Source organism: Podarcis liolepis, assembly GCF_965112155.1.
Source record: "Podarcis liolepis genome assembly, chromosome: 9".
In the NCBI taxonomy this organism is placed as follows: Eukaryota; Metazoa; Chordata; class Lepidosauria; order Squamata; family Lacertidae; genus Podarcis; species Podarcis liolepis.
In genome coordinates, this window is record NC_139564.1 from 4026045 (window position 1) to 4053212 (window position 27168).

Genomic DNA, 27168 nt, shown 5'->3' on the forward strand with positions numbered 1-27168 from the left:
CTCTGGTTGGTCTCTGTTATTCTCTCCTACCAATAGGGAACTTACATAAGGATTCTATATGGGCTCTTGGATACCCATAAGGGAAAAAGGGCAGATTTTGTTTACAACACAGGCTTCCTTGAGGCAGCTGTTTGGCCACTGTAAGAATAGGATGCTGGATTTGATTTAGCTGCAAGCCTCCCCTTCATGACCAGGAATCCACCCAGTTTGGCATTTTGCTTCCACCAGCGACTGGCAGCTTCCAGGGAGCCTTCAACGCAAGGCAGGAACGCAGCAGCCCTCTCCCTGTTTTCTGCAACAGCTGATATTCAGATGGAGGCTCCATTTCGCCATCACAGCAGTCCATGCTTTGCATGCAGAAAGCAAATCCGTTCCTGAACGCGTGACCTTCAGGAGTGGAGCACACTTCCACCCGCAGACAAAGCCACAGCTGTCTGAACATCATGCCCTCTATCTAACCTTTGGCTTTCTCAGTGTTCTGCTGTGCCCTGTCTGTGACCTTTGTCTCCTTTGTCATACATTACTCAAGGGGAAAATGACATGGTGGAAACAGGTGCCAAAATAACTTTGTATTGTGGGATGTGAAACACAAGAGCAGTCAAGTACAACATTCCTAGAGTGAACATGTTTACACATGGGGAGGAATGTTTGTCCAGCCAGCAGGTCAACTTCCTGTTTCCTTCTGGGCTGGGACAGACTTCCTCTGCGTGTGACTAGAGGTGGGCGTGGCCTCACCTGTACAGGTAACGACAAAAGCACAGGGCAGGGCAGCCATCTCTCTCTCTCTATGACTACATGCATCGAAGAAGCAACATCTGCTTAGCCAAAGATGCCCTCTTGGCCTCCAGCCAAGAGAGGACAAAGGGACTGTCTCCTTATGAGATAGTTTCCAGGTATATGTTACTTTTCTAAACTAAGTCTGCCTTCTGGGATCCGATTGTGAACAGAATGTGAGTAAACGCTTTTTATACTTTTACAGAAGACTATGTCGTGTCTTATTATGAGGGAATAAGGGGAAAATACCAGAACAGTTATTATAGAGGCTTTAGCGAGCCTGAGCAAATGCACAAATTGGAAAGGCTATTATCAGATAATATATCCTCTCCTGCATCCCTGAACATTCCCACATGTAACACCCCATGATTGCGTGATTGGAAGGTGTAAAGGGCACAGTCCAAAATGTATCTGCCTGGTTTTGCATATTGTGCTAATAAAAAGAGCCTCGGCAGAGCTAGCTGGCAACTTGCTTGTGCACAGCTCACCTGCATTACCATCTCCTGCCTCATGTCCTTCACTTCACATTCCACCTGAACGTATACAACCTCTAGGTTGTGTGTGTGGGGGGGTGAATTAGATCCAGCCAACAGGCCAGATCCTGGGTTCCCCCAAATCCAGCCCACCTGCCGATCACGTGACATCAGGTGACTGAAAGCCCCATTACCAGAAGGATAAGTGATGCAAGGAGGGAGCTGCAGACCAAGATAGGAAGAGCCGTGGTAAGGGAACAGCTAGGCTGCTTAAATTACCATATTTTTTGCTCTATAAGACTCACTTTTCCCCTCCTAAAAAGTAATGGGAAATGTATGTGCATCTTATGGAGCGAATGCAGGCTGCGCAGCTATCCTAGAAGCCAGAACAGCAAGAGGGATTGCTGCTTTCACTGCACAGCGACCCCTCTTGCTGTTCTGGCTTCAGAATATATTTTTTTCTTGTTTTCCTCCTCCAAAAGCTAGGTGTGTCTTGTGGTCTGGTGCGTCTTATAGAGCGAAAAATACGGTGATTCAAATCTCCAAGGCCTGGTGAGCTGCACCCAAGGGTACTAAAGGAGCTTGCAGATGTAATCTCAGAGCCTTTTTCTATGATCTTTGAGAATTTTTGGATAACAGGGGAGGTCCCTGCAGACTGGAGGTGGGGAGGTTTTGTGCCCGTGGTAACTACTGACCAGTGCGCTTGACATCAATACCAGGAAAGGTCCTAGAACAGATAATTCAACAGGAAGTCTGTGAGCACTTAGAAAAGGATGCTGTGATTGCGAAGACCCAGCATGGGCTCCTCACAGGTCTTGAATCTCATTCCTTTTCTTTTGATGAAGTTCCAAGCTGGTGGATCAGGGGAATGCTGTGGAAATAGTGTATCTTGATTTCAGTAAGGCTTTTGACAAAGTCCCCCACAATATTCTCACGAGGAAGGTGGTAAAATGTGGGCTGAACAAGCTAACTGTTGGGTGGCTTTGTGGTTTGTTGAGTGATCAAGCTCAGGGGTGCTCATTAATGGTTCCTTGTCATCCTGGGGGAAAGTGACAAGTCGGGTGCCGCAGGGGTCTGTCCTGGGCTTGGATGAAGGACTAAGTATTATGAGGAACGATTGAAGGAGCTGGGAATGTTTAGCTTGGAAAAGAGGAGACTGAGAGGAGACAAGATAGCCATCTTCAGATATCGGAAGGGCTGCCACATGCCAGAAACTTCAAACTCTGCAATTCTATGATCCAACCTGAAGTTGAAACAAAGGGATCGAAGGTCACTCAGCCGATCCAGCAGACATGAAGTCTGTGCCAATCAGTAGACAAACCGTAAATGCTAGCCTTTTTAATTTTTTAAAAAATAATGATTTTTATTAGTTTTATTTAAGCCTCTTATTGATCATTTTGTTGTTTTGTCTTTCTTTGTAAACCACTCTGCAGGTTGATTTTTTTCTTACAACCAAGCACTGTGTGCCTTTTATGAAATAAATACTACAGTGGTACCTTGATTGTCAAACTTAAGCCGTTCTAGAAGCCTGTTCCAAAACCAAGGCGCGCTTTCCCATAGAAAGTAATGCAAAATGGATTAATCCATTCCAGACTTCTAATAACAAACTCCAAAACAGCAATTTAACATGAATTTTACTATCTAACAAGACCACTGATCCATAAAATGAAAGCAATAAACAATGTACTGCAGTCACACAATCAATCAATCAGTAGCTGAACTGGGTTCCACACAGTCACAAAAACAAAACAAAAAAGAGCTGCAAAAACAAAAACGCAAAATAAATTGCAAAAACAGACAGACCTCAGTGTAACACTCAAAACAGAAGTGTGGCACTCAAAATGGAAGTGTAAAACTCAAAATAGGGGGACACGGGTGGCGCTGTGGGTAAAACCTCAGCGCCTAGGACTTGCCGATCGCATGGTCGGCGGTTCAAATCCCCGCGGCGGGGTGAGCTCCCGTCGTTCGGTCCCAGCTCCTGCCCACCTAGCAGTTCGAAAGCTTAAGTGCAAGTAGATAAATTAAGCAGTTCGAAAGCTTAAGTGCAAGTAGATAAATAGGTACCGCTTTATAGCGGGAAGGTAAACGGCGTTTCCGTGTGCTGCTCTGGTGCCGGTTCGCCAGAGCAGCTTCATCACGCTGGCCACTTGACCTGGAAGTATCTGTGGACAGCGCTAGCTCCCGGCCTCTAGAGTGAGATGGGTGCACAACCATAGAGTCTGTCAAGACTGGCCCGTATGGGCAGGGGTACCTTTAAGACTCAAAATGGAGCATGTTCGAAAGTTGTTTGAATACCAAGGCATTTGAGAACTAAGGTACCACTATACTGTTTCAAACATATTAAGCCACCCTTAGCTTGGTGATTGCATGCTAATCAGGAGTGCCAGAATGTTTTCCACAACAAATATCACTTCTTTAACCACCTTGTTTTTGTTGATAAAACATTTAATAAAATTGAAATCATAAATGTATTTTTGTTCTCCCTGTTCAATTTAGCTGTTGGCTAACTAAAGCACATGTATTTTCTCCATCTCTGAAATATACACTATTTGAAACACTATTTGAGTGTGGCACTCAAAACGGAGCACGTTCGACTTCCAAAAAAAGTTTGCAAACCGGAACACGTACTTCTGAGTTTGCCATGTTTGAGTACCAAGGCGTTTGAGAACCAAAGTAACACTGTATTTACTGTATTGGAAACACACCGGAAGATGGATTGTAACTCCAAGAGGCGTAGCTGGCCTGGCACAGTAAACTCTTCCTGCCGCTATTAAATGTGGGTTGTTAGAGAAGCAGACCCCCCACTTCTCTATCTCAGGCCTGACAGTTGTTTATATTTGCTAGGTTCAAATTCCTAACAGGAGCGCCTCGTACCTGCTGCATTCCAGAGGCACAACACAGTTGTGAATTATTGGCAGGATCGCAGAGTTAAGAGTATTGTTGGCACGCAGCCCAGACCACAAGACCTTAATGCAGCGGTTCTCCAACTTGGGTCCCCAGCTGGACTACAACTCCCATCATCCCTAGCTAGCAGGTCAGGGATGATGGGAGTTGTAGTCCAACAACAGCTGGGTAGCCAGAGAAACACTCTCTTAGTTATTAATTTGCCAATTGGATTTAGCAACCACCTCATGCATGTAAACCCCTAGAATTTGACCCCGAGTTTGGGGCTTCAACGCAGATCGGGAGCGGCATTGGTGCTGCATTAATTCATTGTCTAGGGACGCGGGTGGTGCTGTGGGTTCAACCACAGAGCCTAGGGCTTGCCGATCAGAAGGTCGGCGGTTCGAATCCCCGCAATGGGGTGAGCTCCCGTTGCTCGGTCCCTGCTCCAGTAAAGTGAGATGAACGCCCTTTAACTCATTGTTTACCTTTTAACTCATTGTCTAGACTGGCATCATTTTGCAAGACATTTATCTGTACACTGCTTAGTTATCCAAATAGCTTCTAAACTGTCTAGGCCAGGGGTCTGCAACCCGCAGCCCCGGAGCTGCATGTGGCTCTTTTACACCTTGGCCATGGCTCCAGGGCGGATACTAGCGAGGGGAGGAGGCGCATTGTGCGCCCCGACACTCCGCACTGTGGCGGGCGCTGTACTGGCTGTGACGTCGCATGGGGGCGGTGCGTGCGTTAGTCACGCACCGTCCCGACGTCACCTTCCCGCCCGCCCGCTACATTGTAAGGGGCATGTACGCTGGTCACTGCATTGAAAGGGGGCATGTACGCTGGTCACTGTTTTGAAGGGGAGTGAAGAACACACACACAAAAAAGGTAACTTGTTAATTTAACGTTTATTTCTATGAGGAGGAGTAATTCTGAGGGGTCAAACAAAGAAATAATTAAGAAAGTGACAAAAAAGTTATTTTTATAATGACGAGTTTTGCAGCTCCCAGTTTTTTTTCCTTCAGAAACGGGTCCAAGTGGCTCTTTTTGTCTTAAAGGTTGCAGACCCCTGGTCTAGGCGCATAAATCCAATTCTTTTTTTAAAAAAATAGCCACGCATAATTGAAACGCACAAGAAAACAATTTCATAGAAACGTTAAAACAAAAACACGTACAGTACCTTGGGTACCACTTAATTCGTTCCAGAGGTCCATTCTTAACCTTGAAACTTTTCTTAACCTGAAGCACCACTTTAGCTAATGGGGCCTCCTGCTGCCGCCGCACAATTTCTGTTCTCATCCTGAAGCAAAGTTCTTAACCCAAGGTAATATTTCTGGGTTAGCGGAGTCTGTAACCTGAAGTGTTTGTAACCTGAAGCATCTGTAACCCAAGGTACCACTGTATATTGAGAAGCAAAGTGGCTAGTAAGCCTGATCTTTATTAAAGGAACTGTTGCAACAGGGTCGCTACTCTCACACGCAGGAGGGATGAAAGGAACCCCGAACAATGGTGTGAAAGCCCTTATACAGAATTTTGAAATTGCCCACCCTGTAGCCCAAGACCACTCTCAAAACATCATGCATACACCACAGAAGGAGGCAGTCTACAGCAGAAATCCTGCCTGCCAGGATACCTGATAATGGTCACTGATTGCTCTACCTGGGCAGCCTGGCCATTCTATTATGATGGTTAATACTTTAGTTCCTGAATCCAGGTCACAAGCTCACCCTATTCATATACAAATATGATCTTAGGACAGGATTTGCAAGCAAAAAGTCAATGGGAAGGCTTTTCCCATTTGCCTCCCTGACTGCAGAGGAATATTTGAGGTCATTGGGAGAGTCAAAATGGCTCTCCCATACTGTTTCAGATACATGGTACATATATTTCAATATGTGTGCATTTATGAACATTTAGTTTATATTTGAGACCTTAAAATCCTTAAAACACTTGGAGCAACAAACCCTCCAGACTGAGCCATCAATGGAGAGACAAAGAATGCGATGAAGTCGACTTTAAAGATCTTTCACACCATTGTTATGTCACCACCAGGAAAGAAGCAGACTCATGTTCCACTGTAATGCACGGAGCGGGAAGTATTTTTATTTATTTTTTGCAAAAAGCAAGTTGGGTGGGGGGGAAATGTGGGACTGAAAGAACAGGTGAGGCAGTTAGTTCACCTAAGAGTCAAATCCTTAACAAATCAGACCAGCAGCGTTGAGGGATACAAGCTCAATCGCCTCTCGTTTTGCAAAGCACCGTTATCTGCCTTAAAGGCAGAATTTAACAGAGCAACACCCACGCACCTCCGCCGTGTGTGTCATCTGCAGAGGGCAGCAACCACAACAGCAGACAAAACCGAAAACTTCCGGCACCGAAAATAAGTACCAGAACAAAAGCCAAGTGTTTATTCGGCTCTAGGACTGCCGAGTGCTTTTTAACACTGGAAATTTGCTGACAATAGGGGTTTAGCAGCAAAGCAGCCAGTATCATGAAGGAAACAATCTTGAATAATTTGATAAAAAGGGGAAACAAACAGACGCCCAAGGATCTCTCTAAACCATTGGAGTTTTTTTGAGGGGGAGAGAGAATTGGCTTTATACCTGCCAAACATGGCTCATTGTTTAAGCAAGCCTAAAGAAGTGCAGATTTTTGGAATAAATGGATGACTGAATAAATAAATAAATCCTGACTTCACATGTACACTGATGGCTCACAGTTGTCAGCAAATGACCAGCAAAAGGAACTTGGGGGTATATTATGGTGGAGAGATGAATGACACTGTTAGCCCAGTTTATAGCAGCTGTGAAAAAGGTTACTGATCTGTTAGTAAAAGGAACCAAAAACAAACGTGCCAATATTGAAATGCAAATATATAGCTCCACCACGTATGGAATACTGTTCAATGCTTGTTGACCTTCAAAAGGGGTGTAGTAAGGTTGGAAATGGGCAGAAACTCCTGTAAGGGAAAATGACAATATTTGGGGGCTTTCTTGTTTATAGAAAAGGCAGGTAAAGATGTACATGACACAGGTATAGAAGATTATGCATGAGGACAGATACAGCCACCTGTGACTTCGGTGTGAAACACATTCCCACAAAACTTACTATATTAATTTCATTTAAAAATATGCAACAAAAACCTCAAAGCAGTTCACAAGAAAAGATTAAACAATTTAAATTATTACATTATTTAAATTATTAAATTTAAATTTACAACAATTTAAATTATCCCTAAGAAACAAGAACTTATTAGGCTAAAATAACATTAGCCTAAAGACAGATTAACTTTCCAAACATCTGTGACCTCTGGCTTATTCCCCTCAATCCTTTGGTGTATTCGCCTACCTCTCCTCCTCCTCCAATCCTCTAACTCTTTCTTTAAAACAGGTTATTTATTGTTTATTCTTTTAATGAGCAGCTTTGAGGCTTTTTTCCAATCGAGCCGCATATAAATCCTGAGAAATAAATCATATAAATGTGTTTTCGATTGCAGGCGCCTAGAGGGCAGAGACTTAGTAGTTCTGCACCTCTCTCTCTGCATACCCCTCACCCCAGTGCTGAAATATACCGGTAAATACTTCTATAGCATTGAAATATACTCAGTGTTGCAAAGTGATTTCACGCTCTTTATTCAGCTCATAGTGGTGAGGAGGAATGAATGAATGTCCCCTCACAGTATCTGCTTTATATACATTATTTACACAATGGGCTGCACATGATTGGCTAATTCCGGAATTCTACTGTAAGCCAATCAGGTTGTGGATTCACTTCTATCTGGAGCAGGATTGGGTGGTTCCTGCCAACCAATCATACTGCTGCATTGTTCTAGGACCAATCAGACTGCTGCATTTTGGATCCTATTGTTCTAGGACCAATCAGACTGCTGCAGTTTGGATCAGTACATAACAAGCATGCTTAGCAGAGAAGTTGGTTGGCCCTCAACACGCTCCTAATGTCTGCCACTAACTTTTGCTTTCAATCAGAATTATGGAAATAAGGAATTCGGAAGCCTTTTGTTGAACAGTCACGGCAAGGTTAAAAGAAAAATGCAGAAAGGTAGAGACACTCAAGGAAATTGCAACCAAAAGGAGGAAATAAGGAGCCACTGAAGGCTCCAAAACCACAGACCCAAACCATCTGTAGACAACTAAACCAGAAGCTCTCTTGGACAAGCTCCACAGCAAGGGATGTGAGCAAAGAAAGGAGCTTTCAAGCCCTTTTTGCAAAAGCTGTTACGCAGCTGTAAATGACACAGTAGCTCTTACCATAACAATAATGGAATCAGAATTGCAGAGCTGGTGGGGACCCCAAAGGTCCTGTAGACCAACCCCCTGAAATACAGGGGTCTCAGCTAAAGCGTCCAGGACAGATGGCCACCCAACCTCTGCTCAAAAAGCTCCAAGGAAAGGGTCTTGCCAAACGCAAGGTGGTTCTTTTAAAATGAGATATGGAAGCAATACAAAGCACAAGTAAGCGAGGTGATTAAAGATTTTACTGTACAGTCACACCTCATGTTACGTCCGCTTCATGTTATGTTCTTTCAGGTTACGTCCCGCGGCAACCCGGAAGTACCAGAAAGGGTTACTTCCGAGTTTTGCCACTCACGCAGAAGCGCAAAATGATGTCACACGCATGCGCAGAAGCGGCGAATCGCAACCCGCGCGTGTGCAGATGCACCACTGCCCATTCACAACCAGAGGTACCACTGTACTTAATTCATTCCGGAGGTCCGTTCTTAACCTGATCTGTTCTTAACCTGAAGCACCACTTTAGCTAATGGGGGCCTCCCGCTGCCGCCGCCGGAGCACGATTTCTGTTCTCATCCTGAAGCAAAGTTCTTAACCTGAGGTACTATTTCTGGGTTAGCGGAGTCTGTAACCTGAAGCGTAAGTAACCTGAAGTGTATGTAACCCGAGGCACCACTGTATTCTAAACAGCAAGCAAAATATGCATAGCAAGCAAGCACCTCAATTTGCCACTTGGAAGCCCTCAAGAAGAAGCAAAGTTTGCCACAGTTTGCACAGCCCTGTGGCCATCAGTCCTTGCACGAGCTTCTCCCAATTCTGCCCCAAACCACCCAATTTACAGATAGCTAGCCTGTGTGACCAGCCCCACTGGCTACGTGCAGATGATCATTCATTACTGGCTACGTGCAGATTATTCCTTAGCCGCCCCCTCCCAATGCCTCACTTTCTCAAAACAATGTTCAGCGTCAAAGAAGGTACCCAGCAATATCACTTCCTCCCAACTAATTAGGACATTAAAAGCTGTTCTTCATGCCATCAAAGAACTTAACAAGAGACAGGGAGCGGGAAGGAACAGAGGCAGGGAGCGTAAGCATGTCAGATCACTAACAATTTATCTTCCAGATAGATTGCCCATACAGAAGGAGAGTTAGATATTTGGCTATACAGTGGTACCTCTGGTTGCGAAAGGGATCCGTTCCGGAGCCTCGTCAGCAACCTGAGAGGAATGCAACCTGCATCTGCGTACGTGCGGGTCGCAACCCGCCTCTTCTGCGCATGATGTTATTTTGTGCGTCTGCGAATGCACGAGCAGCGAAACCCAGAAGTAACCCTTCTTGGTCGCTGCGGGACGCAACCTGAAAAGTCGTGACCTGAACCGAACGTAACAAGAGGTATGACTGTACTTTGCCTCTGGCACCCACTTGTGAATATTCCCCACCCACCCCTCAGTAATCGCAAACCCAGGGGGGTTGGACTCGATGGCCCTTGTGGTCTCTTCCAACTCTATGATTCTATGACTTTTGACAGGTGGAAATTCAACAGGTCCTGCTCGGTGACAGGGAACTCTGGCAGGGTGGGGAGGGGGGGCAACTGTGCCAAAGTACAGCCAAAAACCAGAATCAAAGAGCAGATGTTGGCAAAGAAGAGTGTTTCAGATGGCTCCAGGAAATTCCAGGCATATGGCAGCCCTATAACAGCTCACTTTGCCAGAAATATGTCTGGATTAGTATTGGCAATGTGGTCTGTCCCATGTGGAAAACCATGTGCCAGAAGGTCAGCCCTGGTAGGAAGTCGCTTTACTCCTGAAGCCTGTCCAGCAGAGAAACTATAGCAGATCTGGGAAGATTCATGGAATTCATAGTTGGAAGGGAATCCGAGGGTCATCTAGTCCAACCCCTGGAACGAAGGTCGGGACTGGTTTAGAAATTGCCCTGTGTGATAGCATTAGCCTGTCAGAACCATACACCAGTTCTGAGCAGGATCTGGGATCTTTCCCCGAAGGCCGAAGAAGCAACAGGGAGAATTTCCTACTTTGAGGAGGGTTTTATGGATGGCTAAATTAGTATCTTCATCAAGCTATCTACTATGGCCCCAGGTCTGCTTCACCGAATTGCAGAGTTAGAAAGGACTCAAAGTGTCAGTAGTCCTACTCTCTGCAAAGTCACTGACAGTTCAGGCCTTATGAGCATATATGTGAAATTAAGGTTTTGGGGCCCTGGCATCCATCAGTTTACACCTGTTTACATTGAATTGCATTTGTCCTTTTACCACCCATTCACTCCAGTTTGGAGATGTCCTTTTGGAGTTCTTCACAATCTCTTTTTGCCATAATAATAATAATAATAATTTTTTATTTATAACCCGCCCTTCCCGGTTCAAAAACCGGACTCAGGGTGGCTAACAACAAATTTAAAACACTTAATTATAAAAGCAGCATAAAATACAGTATAAAAACATGAATAACAATAAAATTCAAAAATCAATTTAGGGGAAATAAGCATTAGATAATCCCCAGGGCTAGCTGGCTGAATTGGTCCTACTTGGGCAGTAAGGAGGCCAGGGGAGAATTAGCTGTGGGGTCTCAGAGTGGGTGATCTTCATAAAAGGGAAGGGGGAGGGAAGGGAAGGTAAATAAAGGATCAGGCAGAATTCAAATTAAAGGCCAGGCGGAATAGCTCTGTCTTTCAGGCCTGGCAAAAGGAGGTTAAATCCTGCAGGGCCCTAGTCTCATGGGACAGAGCATTCCACCAGGTCGGAGCCATCACTGAGAAGGCCCTGGCCCTGGTGGAGGATAGTCTGACTTCCTTAGGGCCTGGGACCTCTAAACTATGGTTATTCATGGACCTTAAGGTCCTCTGCGGAGCAGACCAGGAGAGGTGGTCCCGTAGATACGAGGGTCCTAGGCCACAAAGGGCTTTAAACGTCAAGACCAGCACCTTGAACCTGACCCTATACTCCACCGGGAGCCAGTGCAATTGGTAAAGCACTGGGTGAATATGCTCCCATGGCAGGGACCCCGTGAGGAGCCTCGCTGTATAGGGAAGCTTAATGTTTGATGTATTACAGTATTTTAATATTTTTTTGGAAGCCGCCCAAAGTGGCTGGGGAAGCCCAGCCAGATGGGCGGGGTATAAATAAATTATCATTATTATTCTGCACCTGCTGGAGTTTGTGGGCCAGTTTCAAGGGCAGCCCCGCGGAGAGCGAATTACAGTAGTCAAGCCTGGAGGTGACTGTCGCATGGATCACTGTGGTCAGATCCCGGCGAGAAAGATAAGCACGCAGTAAGGCATGTTGTAAGGACGCAGAACAGTTTAGCATCATCAGCAAACTTGGCCACTTCACTGCTCACACAGAACTCTGTATCGTTTAAGAGCAAGTTTAAAAGCGTAGCGCCCCCCCCCCAAACCGTGGGAAAACACTGGCTCCCTCCGCCTGAAAGCGAGATGGGCGCCGCACCCCATAGTCGCCTTTGACTGGACTTAACCGTCCACTGCTCCTTTACCTTTTCCACCTTTTAACACATCTCTCCATTCGGAGAGCTGTTCACTTGTTCCTACCATTTCCTTCCTGCACCTTCACCAATTTCTGGTCCCAAAGAGGACCTCTCCTCTGGCCTTCGCAGCATTTGCCCCGTGTCGTTCCGCTGTTCTTAAATTTCGCAAACCTGGCCCCACAAAACCACCGCTTTTCCAACCCACAACCTCCTTTTCCCCCATCTCCAAATAAGAGAACGCGCTTGCCGGAACGCTTCGGGCGTCGCCTGGGCATGTTTCGGACACTGCCCACCTACGACCTCCTTGAAAGCCAAAACGCGAACCCCGCAAGGTTAGACCAGCCCCTGCCATGTCCCCTTGGATGCGCAGAACAGACCCAGGCAGCCATCCCGAGCGGCGGCCGCTCCAGTCTCAGGGAGTTCCAGGGTCGCCCTCGGAAAGTGGCGGCAGGGGTTGGACTATGGGGGTCCCTTCCAACGCTACCATTCTCTCGTTCTACAAGTCCCGAGGCCGCTCTCCCCGGGACGGAACCCCCCTTCCCTTTGGCCACCCTGCGCGCCCACGGCCCGGAGCGCGACACTCGAACCCAGAGCTCTGCAACGCCCAGCTCCCCCCGGCCAAGACGACGCCTCCCCGCCAAGCCCTTCTCACCGCTCACAGGCTGCCTGCCCGAGCTGGCAGGAGGCGCTCCAGCAGGGAAAAAAGCGTCCAAGCCCCTCAGGCGAACAGGGAGAGATGCGCCCGGGAGCCGCAGGAGGAGAGCTTTTCCCCGAGGAAGACGAGCAAAGCGCCAAGCCGCCCCTCCATTCACTCCCCTAGACGCCACTCCGGGCCAGCCCCAGCTGGATTGGACGGCCTGAGGGCCAGGGAGGCGCGGACTTCGGAGGTCAGTCCCTTTTCCATGCAGCTCCGCAAACTTCGCGGAGTTTTCTTGCAAAGCGCGCAAAACGAAAAAGCAACGCGTGGGAAGCAGGTGCGCGCGCTTACTTTCCGTTTGGAGATGCGCCTGGAGAGCTCTGGGCACTTTGGGAATTTCCAGCAACTGGTGCCCGTTTTCAGCAAAGCCTTCCCCAGCCACTGTTTGTTCCCGCCTTCAAAGAAGAAAAAAAAGCAGGTCAGAAATCCGGGAGGTTTTTGCCTCAGCAAAGGGAAAGGAAACCGAAAGCGGAGAGCGGCTCCTGCTGCGTTTCCATAGTTTTGCCCAATCCGGGCTCTGCCAGATCTGAGTCATCCTATGAAAGCAGAGACGCGACTGGATGCAGCTCTCCCCGGCAGAGAGAAAGAGGGATCCCTCTTAGGATCTTCCCGTGGATTTTACGCAGTGCCCTGTCTGTCCGGAATGATTCTTTGCAGGGGGTTTCTAAGGGGACAGGGCTGAAACCGAGTAGTAGAATAAACGTGCGCGCAAAAAGCTTGTTAAAGTTTTAAGTGTAATGTACTGTGCATAAAAGGCTGTGTTTAACAGCGTTGTATTTAGAAGTGCTTCATAGGAAGTTCTTTCTTTAAACACAAATCTAGTGTTTTTCCATTGTGCATGAGCAAAACTAATCCCATGAGCCATCACGGGATGTAACCTGAGAACTGGTGTAAGTGAATTTACCCCTAGAGGACGCCTGCACACCACAGAAGCAGTGTATTACAATGTTGGAGAGATACGCCCTTTTAATAAAGATGCTTAATATCTTACTCTGGGAGTAGAGAGGAACTTTATGGAACTGAAACTCCCTTGTTTTTGCAGTGTATTACTTTGTTATTTTGTAACTCGGTATTTAAGACTGTTCTGTAGTAAAGCTTGAAATTCATTCTGGCGGTGGAGAGAATTAATTTCTACACAAGGTTCAGGCCAGAGATACTAGCTGTACAACATGTAACACAAGTGCCACAGGAGAACACTGGGTTAAAATTAAGAGACACAGAACCATAGACTTGTGGAGTTGGAAGGAATATCCTACAGTGCAGGAATCTCAACTAAGGCATCCATGACAGATGACCATCCAGCCTCTGCTTAAAAACCTCCAAGGAATGAGAGTCCACCTTCTCCCAAGGAGTCCATTCCACTGTCAAAACAACTATAATCACCAGAAAGTTGTTGGAATCCCCAGCCAGTGTGGTGTAGTGGTTAAGAGTGGTAGTCACGTAATCTGGGTAACCGGGTTCGCGTCTCCGCTCCTCCACATGCAGCTGCTGGGTGACCTTGGGCCAGTCACACTTCTCTGAAGTCTCTCAGCCCCACTCACCTCACAGAGTGTTTGTTGTGTTGTGGGGGAGGAAGGGAAAGGAGATTGTTAGCCGCTTTGAGACTCCTGAAGGGGAGTGAAAGGCGGGATATCAAATCCAAACTCTTCTTCTTCTTCTTTATCATCTTGGTTTCCCTCCTCTGCACACCTTCCAGCTTCTCAACATCCTTCTTAAACTGTAGTGCCCACAATTGGACACAGTACAGTGGTGCTTCGCAAGACGAAATTAATTTGTTCCGCGAGTCTTTTCGTCTTGCGATGTTTTTCATCTTGCGAAGCACGGTCCGTCGCAACTGCGCCTCTTCAAGCGGCTTTAAGAAAAAAGCGAACAAACTCGCAAGACGTTTTCGTCTTGCGAAGCAAGCCCATAGGGAAATTCGTCTAGCGAAGCAACGCAAAAACCGAAAAACCCTTTCGTCTAGCGAGTTTTTCGTCTTGCGAGGCATTCGTATTGCGGGGCACCACTGTATTCCAGGTGTGGCGTGGCCAAGGCAGAATAGAGTGGTACTATCACCTCCTGGCAAATAGAAGGGGAACAAATGGAGGCAGTGAGAGATTTTACTTTCTTGGGCTCCATGATCCCTGCAGATGGTGACAGCAGTCATAAAATTAAAAGACGCCTGCTTCTTGGGAGAAAAGCAATGACAAACCTAGACAGCATCTTAAAAAGCAGAGACATCACCTTGCCGACAAAGGTCCGTATAGTTAAAGCTATGGTTTTCCCGGTAGTGATGTATGGAAGTGAGAGCTGGACCATAAAGAAGGCTGATCGCCAAAGAATTGATGCTTTTGAATTCTGGTGCTGGAGGAGACTCTTGAGAGTCCCGTGGACTGCAAGAAGATCAAACCTCTCCATTCTGAAGGAAATCAGCCCTGTGCTCACTGGAAGGACAGATTCTGAAGCTGACCTGGAAAAGACCCTGATGTTGGGAAAGATGGAGGGCACAAGGAGAAGGGGACGACGGAGGATGAGATGGTTGGACAGTGTTCTCGAAGTTACCAGCATGAGTTTGACCAAACTGCGGGAGGCAGTGGAGGACAGGAGTGCCTGGCGTGCTCTGGTCCATGGGGTCATGAAGAGTCGGACACGACTAAACGACTAAGTAACTAAACAACAACAACAGGATCTTTCCTGGGGTTACAGGAATTCTAAGGTCATGTGTGTGTGTGTGTGTGTGTGTACATATAAATGTACAAGACAAACACATACATAAGTATATAAACCACGTGTCTAAAATAGTACAGAAGAACAATCCTGAGGCCATTTTGGCTCTTCCAAATTGACTTCAAATATTTTTCTGCAAGGAGGAAGGAAATGGGAAAAGCTTTCCAATTGTCTTTGGATTGTAGGGGCTTACACCTCCCTTTTCAAATACAGTCTGGCAAGGATCTTTTAAGCTGAGCACTCTCAATATGCGTAAGAGATTCAGGAACTAAGTATTTACCATCTCAAAGGAATGGCCAGGCTACCCAGAAAAAGCAATCAGATAAGCTATTATCAGGTATCACACTCAAATTTCTGCTGGGGACCACCTCCTTCTGTGATGTATGTATGATGTTTTTGGGGGTGGTTGTGAGCTACAGGGGAGGCAATTTCAAAAGTCTATATAAGAGCTTGCACACCAATGTTCTGGGTTCCTCTCCACCCTCCCTGCGTGGGGTGAGCAGACCCTGTTGCAACAGTTCAATAAAGATCAGGCTTACTAGCTGCTTTGCTTCTCAATATTCTCTGGTTGGTTATTTTCTACTGATTAAAAACCTACATAAGGACTCTATACGGGCTCTTGGATACCCCCATAAGGGAAAAAGGAGTTTTTTCTTATAACACTGGTATAAACATCAAGCTGATCTGTCAATTGTTATCCAGGTCTCTGCTTTCCCCCCTTTTTCAAGATGTGGCCTGTCTGAGCAGAAGTGTTTTTACGCCTTGCACACAAAGCCAAGCAGATGAGATAAGGCATGACAGAAATTGCAAGCTTCTTTAGGATGCACAAGATCTTGTATTAAGAGGATGCAGGGTTTCCTCTTGGGCTTTCAGGTCATTTGCAGAGTGTTCTGAGCAGCTGAAATGTCCCTGGTCCTCAATAGTGGCTTTCCTGGAGCCAGGCAGCATCAAAAGGAGACTGTAAATAGAAACCCCTGAAGCAGTTCAGTGCTAACACTTGTGGAGTAAACTATTTTCAGCACATTATGTTTTAATTGGCTTACCTATGCCAGGATATCTATTGAAATAAAAAAAAGTACAGTGGTGCCTCGCAAGACGAAATTAATTCGTTCCGCAAGTCTCTTCGTCTTGCGGTTTTTTCGTCTTGCGATGCACGGTTTCCCATAGGAATGCATTGAAAATCAATTAATGCGTTCCTAGGGAAACCGCCTTCAGACCAGGTCCGAGGACAGTCTGTCTTCTGAAGGCTGGGGGGGGGGACAAGGGCTTTTCTTCCCACCCCCAGCATTTTAAAAAACCCCGGGACAGCGGAGGACTTCTCCGCTGTCCGGGGCGATTTAAAAGCCCCTGGGAAGGCAGGCAGGGGGGACAAAGACTTTCGCCCCCCGCCCGCCTTCAGAAGGCGTTCCCGCCCCACCGCCCGGCTTCGGAGGAGGTCCGAGGACAGTGGGGAAGACGCGCTGCGCTTCCCCGCTGTCCCGGATATTTCCCTATGGGCTGTCGTCTTGCGAAGCAAGCCCATAGGGAAATTCGTCTTGCGAAGCGCCTCCAAAACGGAAAACCCTTTCGTCTAGCGGGTTTTCCGTCTTGCGAGGCGTTCGTCTTGCGAGGTACCATGTGTGTGTGTGTGTGTATATAATGTTCACCAAGCAAACACATACATAATATATAAGTATATATATATATATATATAAATATATAAACCACATGTTTGAAGCAGCCACTCGCGCATGCGCAGATGGTCAAAATGACGTTACGCGCATGCGAACTGGGCTCTGGAACAGATCCCGTTCGCATCCAGAGGTACCACTGTATTTATCATTACAAAAGACTGGCCAGGCTGCCCAGGGTATCTAATCAAGTAAGCATTAACAGATAACCTGCCAGACAGGAGATAAAAAACGCACTCAGATTTCTGTTGTAGACTGCCCTTCATGTGATGTAGGTATGATGTTTCTGGGGGTCTTGGACTCCTGGGCGGGCAATTTAAAATGTCTATATAAGGGCGGGCACACCTTTGTTTGGGGTCCTCCTCCTTTCCTGCGTGTGAGGGGAGCACCCTGTTGCAACAGTTCAAGAAAGATCAGGCTTACGAGCCACTTTGCTTCTCAAATATTCTCTGGTTGGCCTCTGTTATTTTCTCCGACCGATGGATAACCTGCAAAGGACTCTACAAGGGAATACGGGCAGATTCCAATGCTTCCAATAACTGTTTTACGAATTGTGGCTGTCGGCTGTGTTTTTTTCTGTGCTTCATTTCCAGCGACCTCACACTTTGCAAAAAAAGGAAAACCATGCACATATATTCCTGTGACCCAGCATAACAATTAAAGCAGTCCATAAAATATTGTGCCATTATGCATTCCTAAGTCTTCAAAGTGCTGCAAGGCTATTTATTGGCTAGCTGGTGTGTTTTTTTAAAAGCTTGCTGGCATTTGGACATATTCAAGGAGCTAAGGAAAGACACTATCCCAGCATTGTCCAGAAGTGATCAATCTCTTTGTAGATAAGAATCAGTTGCTTGCATTTAAATTCCGTTGTGAGGAGTCGTTTCACTCCAGGGAAACAAGTAACTACAAACCCCAAAGACTGAATTATTCCGTTCTGCCATTGGAACCAGAAAATGTGGTTGGCTCAACCAGGCTGACTTGGTGAAAACATACATTAATTTATTTGATCTAATAATTAAAAATACAAATAAATTAGGGTTGCCATATTTTGAAGAGAGCAAAAAAGAGGACACATTTGTCAATTTCTACTTTTAACTATGGGATGCAGGTGGTGCTGTGGTGTAAACCACTCTTGGACTTGCCAATCGGAAGGTCAGCGGTTCGAATCCCCACGACGGGGTGAGCTCCCATCGCTCTGTGCCAGCTCCTGCCAACCTAGCAGTTCGAAAGCACGTCAAAGTGCAAGTAGATAAATAGGTACCGCTTCTGTGGGAAGGTAAACGGCGTTTCCGTGCACTGCTCTTGTTTTGCGAGAAGTGGCTTAGTCATGCTGCCCACATGACCCAGAAAAACTGTGGACAAATGTCAGCTCCCTCAGCCAGTAAAGTGAGATGAGCGCCGCAACCCCAGAGTCGTTCGCGACTGGACTTAACTGTCAAGGTTCTTTACCTTTACCTTTACTTTTAACTATGGATCGCAATGACTCTCATTTTTTCATGTAGTAAGTGGCCTTGAGTGTGTGGAAATGTGGCATACGAATAAAATTATGTGTGTGTGTGTGTATGTATGCATGTATGTATGTAATAGCCTGAACTCCAGTGGGGTTGCTAAGTTGGTCAGCTGCACCAGAAAGATGCAGATGGACCCAAGAAAATCTTCTAATAAAAACAATTTGAAAAAATAAAGATGCAGATGGCCGTACAACAGAGATTTCCCTGAGCTGTGATTCCTGTGATGAATATTAAGGGGTCTGTTGGCGGGGGGGGGGTCCCCAAAGGAGTGGCAGACAGATACAAACTCTGAGCAAAAACAAAGCCTATTATTGGCACAAACACACGCAAGGACAAGTCTCTCTGAAGGAGCCACAGGAGGACTGCGATGTGCTTTATTACCTTTATAAGTGAAGAACATTCTTATGCATGGGTAGGCAACCTAAGGCCCAGGGGCTGGATCTGGCCCAATCGCCTTCTAAATCCGGCCCACAGATGGTCCAGGAATCAGTGTGTTTTTACATGAGTAGAATGTGCCCTTTTATCTAAAATGCATCTCTGGGTTATTTGTGGGGCATAGGAATTCGTTCATCCCCCCCCAAAAAATATATGGTCCAGCTCCCCACAAGGTCTGAGGGACAGGGGACCAGCCCCCTGCTGAAAAGGTGTGCTGACCCGTTCTTATATATTTCTATAGTACCCATGTGTCTCTATCAGCCCATGATATGGTTAGAACAAAACATTTTACAGTGGTACCTCAGGTTACAGACGCTTCAGGTTACAGACTCCGCTAACCCAGAAATAGTACCTCCAGTTAAGAACTTTGCTTCAGCATGAGAACAGAAATCGCGCGGTGGCAGCAGGAGGCCGCATTAGCTAAAGTGGTGCTCCAAGTTAAGAACAGTTTCAGGTTAAGAACGTACCTCCAGAACGAATTAAGTTCTTAACCCGAGGTACCACTGTATAACCATCACAACACACAGTGGCAAGGCAAAGCCAATCTAGGGATTTTTCACAAAGACTTCACATCCTTCCTTTATTCATTAACTTTTGATTAAATGCCGCTATTCCTCAACATCTTCATTAATTAACTAATGAATAATTGCAGTTGTTCTCCGTGGCTGACTCCATTCTTCTATATTGACTTACGATTGATAGAGTCGTTCTAACCCGCTGAATTCCTTGCCTTCTGCCAGAGCATGGGAAATCTGGTTGCTATAGTCGCTATCTATAAACATCAGCCTACTGAAAAGGGCTAGCTGAAGTTCATGGGCATATGGCTAAGCTGAAAACGAATTCAGATAAAACAAGAAAACAGAGCTTTCCCCTTCGCCTGCATTGCAGGGGGTTAGACTACATGACCCATGGGGTCCTGACTCTACAGTTCTATAATCACAGAATATTTTATACAGTCAATTAATATTAGGGCAGTTTCCTATGCTCCAAATTCACAGCTCAAACATGCAACTCTGCATGATCCTTTCTTAAAAAAACATCAACAAATAATTGCATTGATGTCAGGTTTTCACTCGTACATCAAACTTTCTTGACTGCACGAAATAAAAATCAGCTGCAGGCAGTGCTTTTTTCAAGGGGGACGCGGGGGGGGCATAAAGGTAAAGGGACCCCTGACCATTAGGTCCAGTCGTGACCGGCTCTGGGGTTGCGGCGCTCATCTCGCTTTATTGGCCGAAGGAGCTGGCGTACAGCTTCTGGGTCATGTGGCCAGCAGGACTAAGCCGCTTCTGGCGAACCAGAGCAGCACACGGAAACGCCGTTTACCTTCCCGCCGGAGCGGTACCTATTTATCTACTTGCACTTGGACGTGCTTTCAAACGGCTAGGTTGGCAGGAGCAGGGACCGAGCAACGGGAACTCACCCCATCGCGGGGATTCGAACCGCCGACCTTCAGATCGGCAAGTCCTAGGCTCTGTGGTTTAGCCCACAGCGCCACCCGCGTCCCGGGGGGACGAATACTCCTAAATATTTTGTGAATCTTAAGTTTGGCCTCATTGAAGTACAGTATTTCAATAGGAGTAGGAAAATGAGAGTACCCCTAAACATTTTTTTTTTGGGGGGGAAGCACTGGCTGAAGGAAACAAGGAACCGGAACAGACACAGACAGGCTTTTAAATAAGTGTTGCACCCCATCCCAGCCTCTGATTCCAGGTGCTTAATTCGTGTTTCCTTTTGCGAACGAGGCAAAGCAGAGACTGTGGTGCCTTTGGATATATGAAGGAGCATTAGAAGGAGGAGCACAAACTTCCTGTCCTGGCTCTCTGGCCTCCCAGCCTGCTGCTTTTTCTAGGTCACATTATGCACACTTTTCAACTCTAAATTTTGTGCGAATTGAGGGGCACTTGATGTCTCACACAGAGCCCTGTCTCTTTGCCTTCCTTAATGGCCCATCACTCAAGAAATGACCTCAACCCAGGAACTAGCTTGGTTTACAGTATATGCTAACATTTGCTAGGATTATATGCATTTTTAAAATATTATTTTTCAGTTTTTAAAAAATATTTCGACAACAATACAAATCCAATATTACAATAAACAAAAATATTCTGACGTCCTCCCACTCCCATCCCTTTTGGGGTTTCTAATTTTATTTTAATTTATAACCTTGCATTTTCTTCATTATTCCAAGTATTAATTACCACTTGGTTTCTCTTTAAGTTCTATTTTACTTGTTTGGTTTAAATTAGTCCTGCTAACAAATTTATGTGTGCACAATAACATTTCAAATAATCTACCATTTCCCCCCAGTCTCTGATACAAGTTTTTCTTCTCTTGATTCCTTATTGCTCCCATTAGTTTTGCCATTTTGGCATAGTCCATAAGTTTATTCTGCCACTTCTCCTTGGTTGGTAAAGGTAAAGGGTAAAGGGACCCCCGGCCGTTAGGTCCAGTCGTGACCAACTCTGGGGTTGCAGCACTCATCTCACTTTATTGGCCAAGGGAGCTGGCGTACAACTTCCGGGTCATGTGGCCAGCATGACTAAGCCACTTCTGGCGAAGCAGAGCAGCGTACGGAAATGCAGTTTACCTTCCTGCCAGAGCAGTACCTATTTATCTACTTGCACTTTGATGTGCTTTCGAACTGCTAGGTTGGCAGGAGCTGGGACCGAGCAACAGGAGCTCATCCCATTGCGAGGATTTGAACCACCGACCTTCTGATTGGCAAGCCCAAGGCTCTGTGGTTTGTTGTCTTTGTCCATGGAGTTTTCTTGGCAGGGATACTGGAGTGGCTTGCCAGTTCCTGCTCCAGGTGGATCACGTTTGGTCAAAACTCTCCACTATGACCTGTCCATCTTGGGTGGCCCTGCACGTCATAGCTCATAGCTTCTCTGAGTTATTCAAGCCCCTTCGCCACGGCAAGGCAGTGATCCTTACCAACAAAGGTCCATATAGTTAAAGCCATGGTTTTCCCAGTAGTGATGTATGGAAGTGAGAGCTGGACCATCAAGAAGGCTGATCGCCGAAGAATTGATGCTTTTGAATTCTGGTGCTGGAGGACTCTTGAGAGTCCCATGGACTGCAAGAAGATCAAACCTATCCAGTCTGAAGGAAATCAGCCATGAGTGCTCACTGGAAGGACAGATCCTGAAGCTGAGGCTCCAAGACTTTGGCCACCTCATGAGAAGAGAAGACTCCCTGGAAAAGACCCTGATGTTGGGAAAGATGGAGGGCACAAGAAGGGGACGACAGAGGACGAGATGGTTGGACAGTGTTCTCGAAGCTACAAACATGAGTCTGACCAAACTGCGGGAGGCAGTGGAAGACAGAAGTGCCTGGCGTGCTCTGGTCCATGGGGTCACGCAGAGTCGGACACGACTAAACGACTAAACAACAGGCTTTGTGGTTTAGACCACAACACCACCCGCGTCCCATAAATCTAGAATACAGATGTAAATCTGGATGACATAGATACAATTGAGAAGACTGGTAGCACAATGAGGATTTTCCAAAACGGAGCTGTGTGTGAGAGGCTCTTGCAAGGTTATTTGCAACACTTGTCCTTCAGCACTTCCCAGGTGAGCAGCTGGTCTGCCTGCAGGATGGAGATCAGGTCTTTATAGATCGATGGGTAAACTGCAAAGGGGAAAAGGCACATATTGGCAGTGAGGACTCTGAGGCAGCCACAAAGGACATCCTGCCAAGAAAATGCCTGCAGCACCCCACCACAGCTCTCCCCAATGCCTGGTCCTCAAATGCACCGGTGGGATAAAACGGTGGAAGTGTTGGGTGGGCACAAAGTGATTTTCTGAACCCCCACAAACGTCCAACTTCCAGGTCTGCAATTCTATGATCTGGACATTGGCAAAGGCAACAAAAGGCTGGTCTTTCCTTGGGGGATCGACTGGTAAACTGCAAAGGGGAAAAGACACATATTGGCAATGAGTACTCTGAGCTCACCCCGTTGCGGGGATTCGAACCACCGACCTTCCAATCAGCAAGCCCTAGGCTCAGTGATTTAGACCACAGCGCCACCCGCGTCCCTTCCTTGGTTGGTACCAGTGTTCAAAACTCCCATTGTTCTCCGCGCATTTTGCGACAGGGAATTTCATTAGCGTAAGCAGTTTCTGAGCTCTGAGCGCAGTACTGCGCCTAAGATTTCAGATTAAAACTGCAGAGTGGAAGAAAAGGAGGACCTTTTTCTGCCTCCCCATTTCCAGCTACTCTCTGAAGACTGGAGAAGTGACCCTCTGAAGAATATTAGGGGGTGGGTGAATTCTTGGGGGGGGCAACAACTGCTCCCCCCCCGCCTAGGCCCATGAGCAGCTACCATTTCGGAGAAGCACGATGACACAAATGTGTGCGTAAAGTCGAGGGCCACATCCCAGAAAGGACTCCTTTCTTTGCACCCTGCGAGCGCCTCTGGCTTCATCGGAGGATTCGGATTTGGCGAAGACCGGGTTAGGCGAAGCTTGCGTCCAAACCACGGAAACGCGACCGACGCCTCCCTTCGCTTTCGTTTCCTCGAAAGCCTCCGACGGCGGATGCCCTTTTCATAGCCCGGGAGTCGGTTTCGTTTCACAGCAAGGTTTTTGGGGGGTGCGTCGGCAGTGTCTGCATATGGATGAAACGATTTTCGGGAAAGGCTTTGCTGAAAACTTGACACCAGTTACGGGAAATTCCCAAAGTGCACCAAGGCTCTCCAACAGCATCTCCAAAGGGAAAGCGCGCGCGCGCGCCTGCTTCCCACGCGCTGCTTTTTCCTTCTGCGCGCTTTGCAAGAAAACACTGCAAACTTTGCGGCGCTGCATGGAAAGGGGGCCGACCCCCGAAGTCCCCGCCTCCCTGAATTGCAATTCAGCGGGTTTGTTAGTCCGGTCCTATCTGAACCCAGGTGTCCTGGGAGAAGGGCTGGTGGAACCATTGGCCAGAACGGAGGAAACTCCGAGGCCAAAGTTGGGTTCATGAGCATCCTTAAGAGCAGAGATACGCCTCCTTGGTGCTGGAATGTGTGTGGGATAGAGACAGATTTATGGATACTAACAAGCCATACACAGGGAGAAAGAGAGGAAATTGGGAATTTCCAGGAAGAAAGGTTGAACAAACAGTGCGTGTGTAATCTTTGCAGCTCCAAACTCCCCTGTTTCCCTACATTGCAACAAAAATGAGACATTTCTTTCTTTCCTGAAGTTATTGTAATGGGGTTATCGCAAAGTTTTTGTGACTTGGCCATCTGAATATTCTGGTTTATGGCAACAAGGACAAGACAGGCTGCGATGACAGCGATGGTCGGTGAATAAATACTGCTTTTAAACCCTGGGTCATAGATTTTAGCAGAAGGAGTGTTGTTTTTAATGTAAATAAGTATATAGGGAATTTTAATTTTTGTCCACCGCATCCGCCCCTTTATGCTGATGTAGTACATGTTGCTGATGTTATTTCTGTTGTCTGGTCTTTGACCACAATAAAGATTGATTTATTTGATTGTGACTTGGCCATTGATCATTACAGAGCAGGTTTTTTGTTTTTTTTAGAATTGACACCATGATGCTAACAGGATAGGTAATGAAAGACCACTTGAAAAGTATAGAAAGTTGAAGTTTTCTGGAAGAAAGTTTATATAAATGAAGAGAATAGGGATGTTTATTCACATTCTCTCTTTTTTTAAAAAAAAATGATATTTATTGAGAATTTAAAATTACAGAGGGAAAAAAAGGAAAAGGAAAAAGAGAAACAAAAAAATGAATTAAGCAATACAAGTCAATAAAAGAAAAAAACAAAAAAACAAAACACACAATACATCAAAACCAAAAACAAAAGCAAACAAAAAATTTAAAAACGAGTCCAATATTCCCAAATCTTTATCTTTCGTTAACTTGTTTCATCGACCTCCTCACACCTCCCTTTTTTGTATTCTAGTTATTAATTATCTCAGCAAATCCTTTCCATCTTTCACTATATTCTGTCCTTAAATTGCCTTAATTTATTTTAACCTTATCTTACCATAAAAAGCCCTAAAGTTTAAAACTTAAAACTTATTTATACATAATTCCTTATAGCATTTCTACTAAAGCCGAATAGTTTCATTCCAACATTTTTTCTAACACTCATTAATTTTACAATAATTCTCTAAATGAATTTTTAAACTTTCTTCCAATCTTCATCCATCGTCTCTTCTTCCTGGTCTCGGGTTTTGTCAGTCCTTACTATCCATTCCATCTAGTCCATCAACCTGGTGATCTTCTATCCGAGGCTCTTAACTCTTTTCCATGTCCCTTCTGCAGGTCTTCTTCATGTTTATACTTGCACTTTACTTTGTCTTCTGCTGATCTTATTCTTAATTTCCTTCCTTTCTCACTGAGGGGTAGATCTCGGGGAAACTCCAACCTGACAATGTCTTTATCCCTTCTCAACAGGTCAGCCCATTCTCCATAGTCAGCACTGAAATCCAAAAGATATTTGAAGGCATGTTTATTCACATTCTCTCCCCCCCCCACCCCCGCACCTTCTTAAAACTTTTTTCTTTAAAAAAACAAAACAATTACATACAACAATATTTTTTCCCTATGTTTCTAGTTTATCTGTAAGCCACTTTGAGTCCCTCTCAGGGAAAAAGGCAGGGTATAAATTAATAATAATAATAATAATAATAATAATAATAATAATAATTCATTAAAAATATCAGAGCAGTTTACAACAATTCTGCATAAAACCACACAATAAAAAACATTAGAAAGTTAAAGTCAGAAATGAGCTAACTGCTATGGAAGGAAAGAGGTAGTCTTAATAGCCTGCATAAGCTTAATGGAATATAAACGTTTTCAGCAGCAGGCGTTTATGATTTGAAATTATTATTATTATTATTATTATTATTATTATTATTATTATTATTATTATTATTAATACCCTGCCCATCTGGCTGGGTTTCCCCAGCCACTCTGGGCGGCTTCCAGCAAAATTCTAAAATACAATAAACATTAGAAGCTTCCCTGAACAGGGCTGCCTTCAGATGTCTTCTAAAAGTCTGGTAGTTATTTTTCTCTTTGACATCTGATGGGAGGGCGTTCCACAGGGCGGGTGCCACTACCGAGAAGGCCCTCTGCCTGGTTCCCTGTAACTTGGCTTCTCGCAGTGGGGGAACTATCAGAAGGCACCTGCTGAATTTCTACTGAAAGAGATTTCCACAATATTGGACCAAAAGCACTAAAAGACTCAGTTTCTTGTTGTCTAAGGGGTTTTGCCAACCCAAGGAAAGGACCAGGCATTGGGGAGAGCTGTGGTGGGGTGCTGCAGGCATTTTCTTGGCAGGATGTCCTTTGTGGCTGCCTCAGAGTCCTCACTGCCAATATGTGCCTTTTCCCCTTTGCAGTTTACCCATCGATCTATAAAGACCTGATCTCCATCCTGCAGGCAGAGCAGCTGCTCACCTGGGAAGTGCTGAAGGACAAGGTGTTGCAAATAACATTGCACAGGCCTCTCAAACATAGCTCTGTTTTGGATAATCCTCATCATGCCACCAGTCTTCTCAATTGTATCTATGTCATCCAGATTTACATCTGTATTCTAGATTTATGGGACGCGGGTGATGTTGTGGTCTAAACCACAGAGCCTAGGGCTTGCCGATCAGAAGGTCGGCAGTTCAAATCCCACGACGGGGTGAGCTCCCGTTGCTCGGTCCCTGCTCCTGCCAACCTAGCAGTTCAAAAGCACGTCAAAGTGCAAGTAGATAAATAGGTACCACTCCAGTGGGAAGGTAAACGGTGTTTCCATGTGCTGCTCTGGTTCACCAGAAGTGGCTTAGTCACATGACCTGGAAGCTGTCTGCGGACAAACGCCGGCCCCCCCCCGGCCTATAGAGCGAGATGAGCGCCCCAACCCCAGAGTCGGTCATGACTGGACCTAATGGTCAGGGGTCCCTTTATCTTTACCTTTACCTTTAAGCCTCCAAAAAAGTGGCCTTTTTTGCCTTCAGAGTAGCAGTTTCAAGGAGAAAATTCTGTGCGGATGATAAGCTAAATTCACCAGGGGAGAAAATTTATCTGAAAGAACACCTGGTTTTAATTATTTTAACTGCGTAATGTCTTATATTCTGTTTGGTATATTTTTGTGTATATTGTTTATATGTATTTTTGTAGTGGCTTTGGCTACACAAATAAATGATATCCTTATTTGTACTTTAAATGGAACCTGTCTTTTGCCACCATGCAGCCCCTTCCCATTTTTTAAAAAAATGTGGGGTGTTTTATGGCTGAGGGTTTAGGTATTTTAAATCT

The 27168-nt window shown here is 45.8% G+C and overlaps 1 protein-coding gene across 4 annotated transcripts in view; it reads right to left on the reverse strand.

Annotated features, from left to right (window-relative positions):
* LOC310685833 (PC-esterase domain-containing protein 1B-like) overlaps positions 1-13594 on the reverse strand; it is a 48507-nt gene extending 34913 nt beyond the window's left edge. Inside the window, exon 1 of one of the 4 annotated variants that reach the window (XM_083458835.1) lies at positions 12865-13594. Coding sequence is in view for 2 of the 4 variants with exons in the window: in XM_083458833.1 (XP_083314959.1) it covers positions 4122-4130 (9 nt within the window). In the remaining 2 variants the exon portion in view is untranslated. Of the gene's footprint in view, positions 1-4121; positions 4146-11940; positions 11960-12528; positions 12842-12864 lie in introns of those variants that run through there. The other 3 variants (XM_083458837.1, XM_083458834.1, XM_083458833.1) reach the window with 3 other exon arrangements.
* Positions 13595-27168: the final 13574 nt, after the last annotated feature.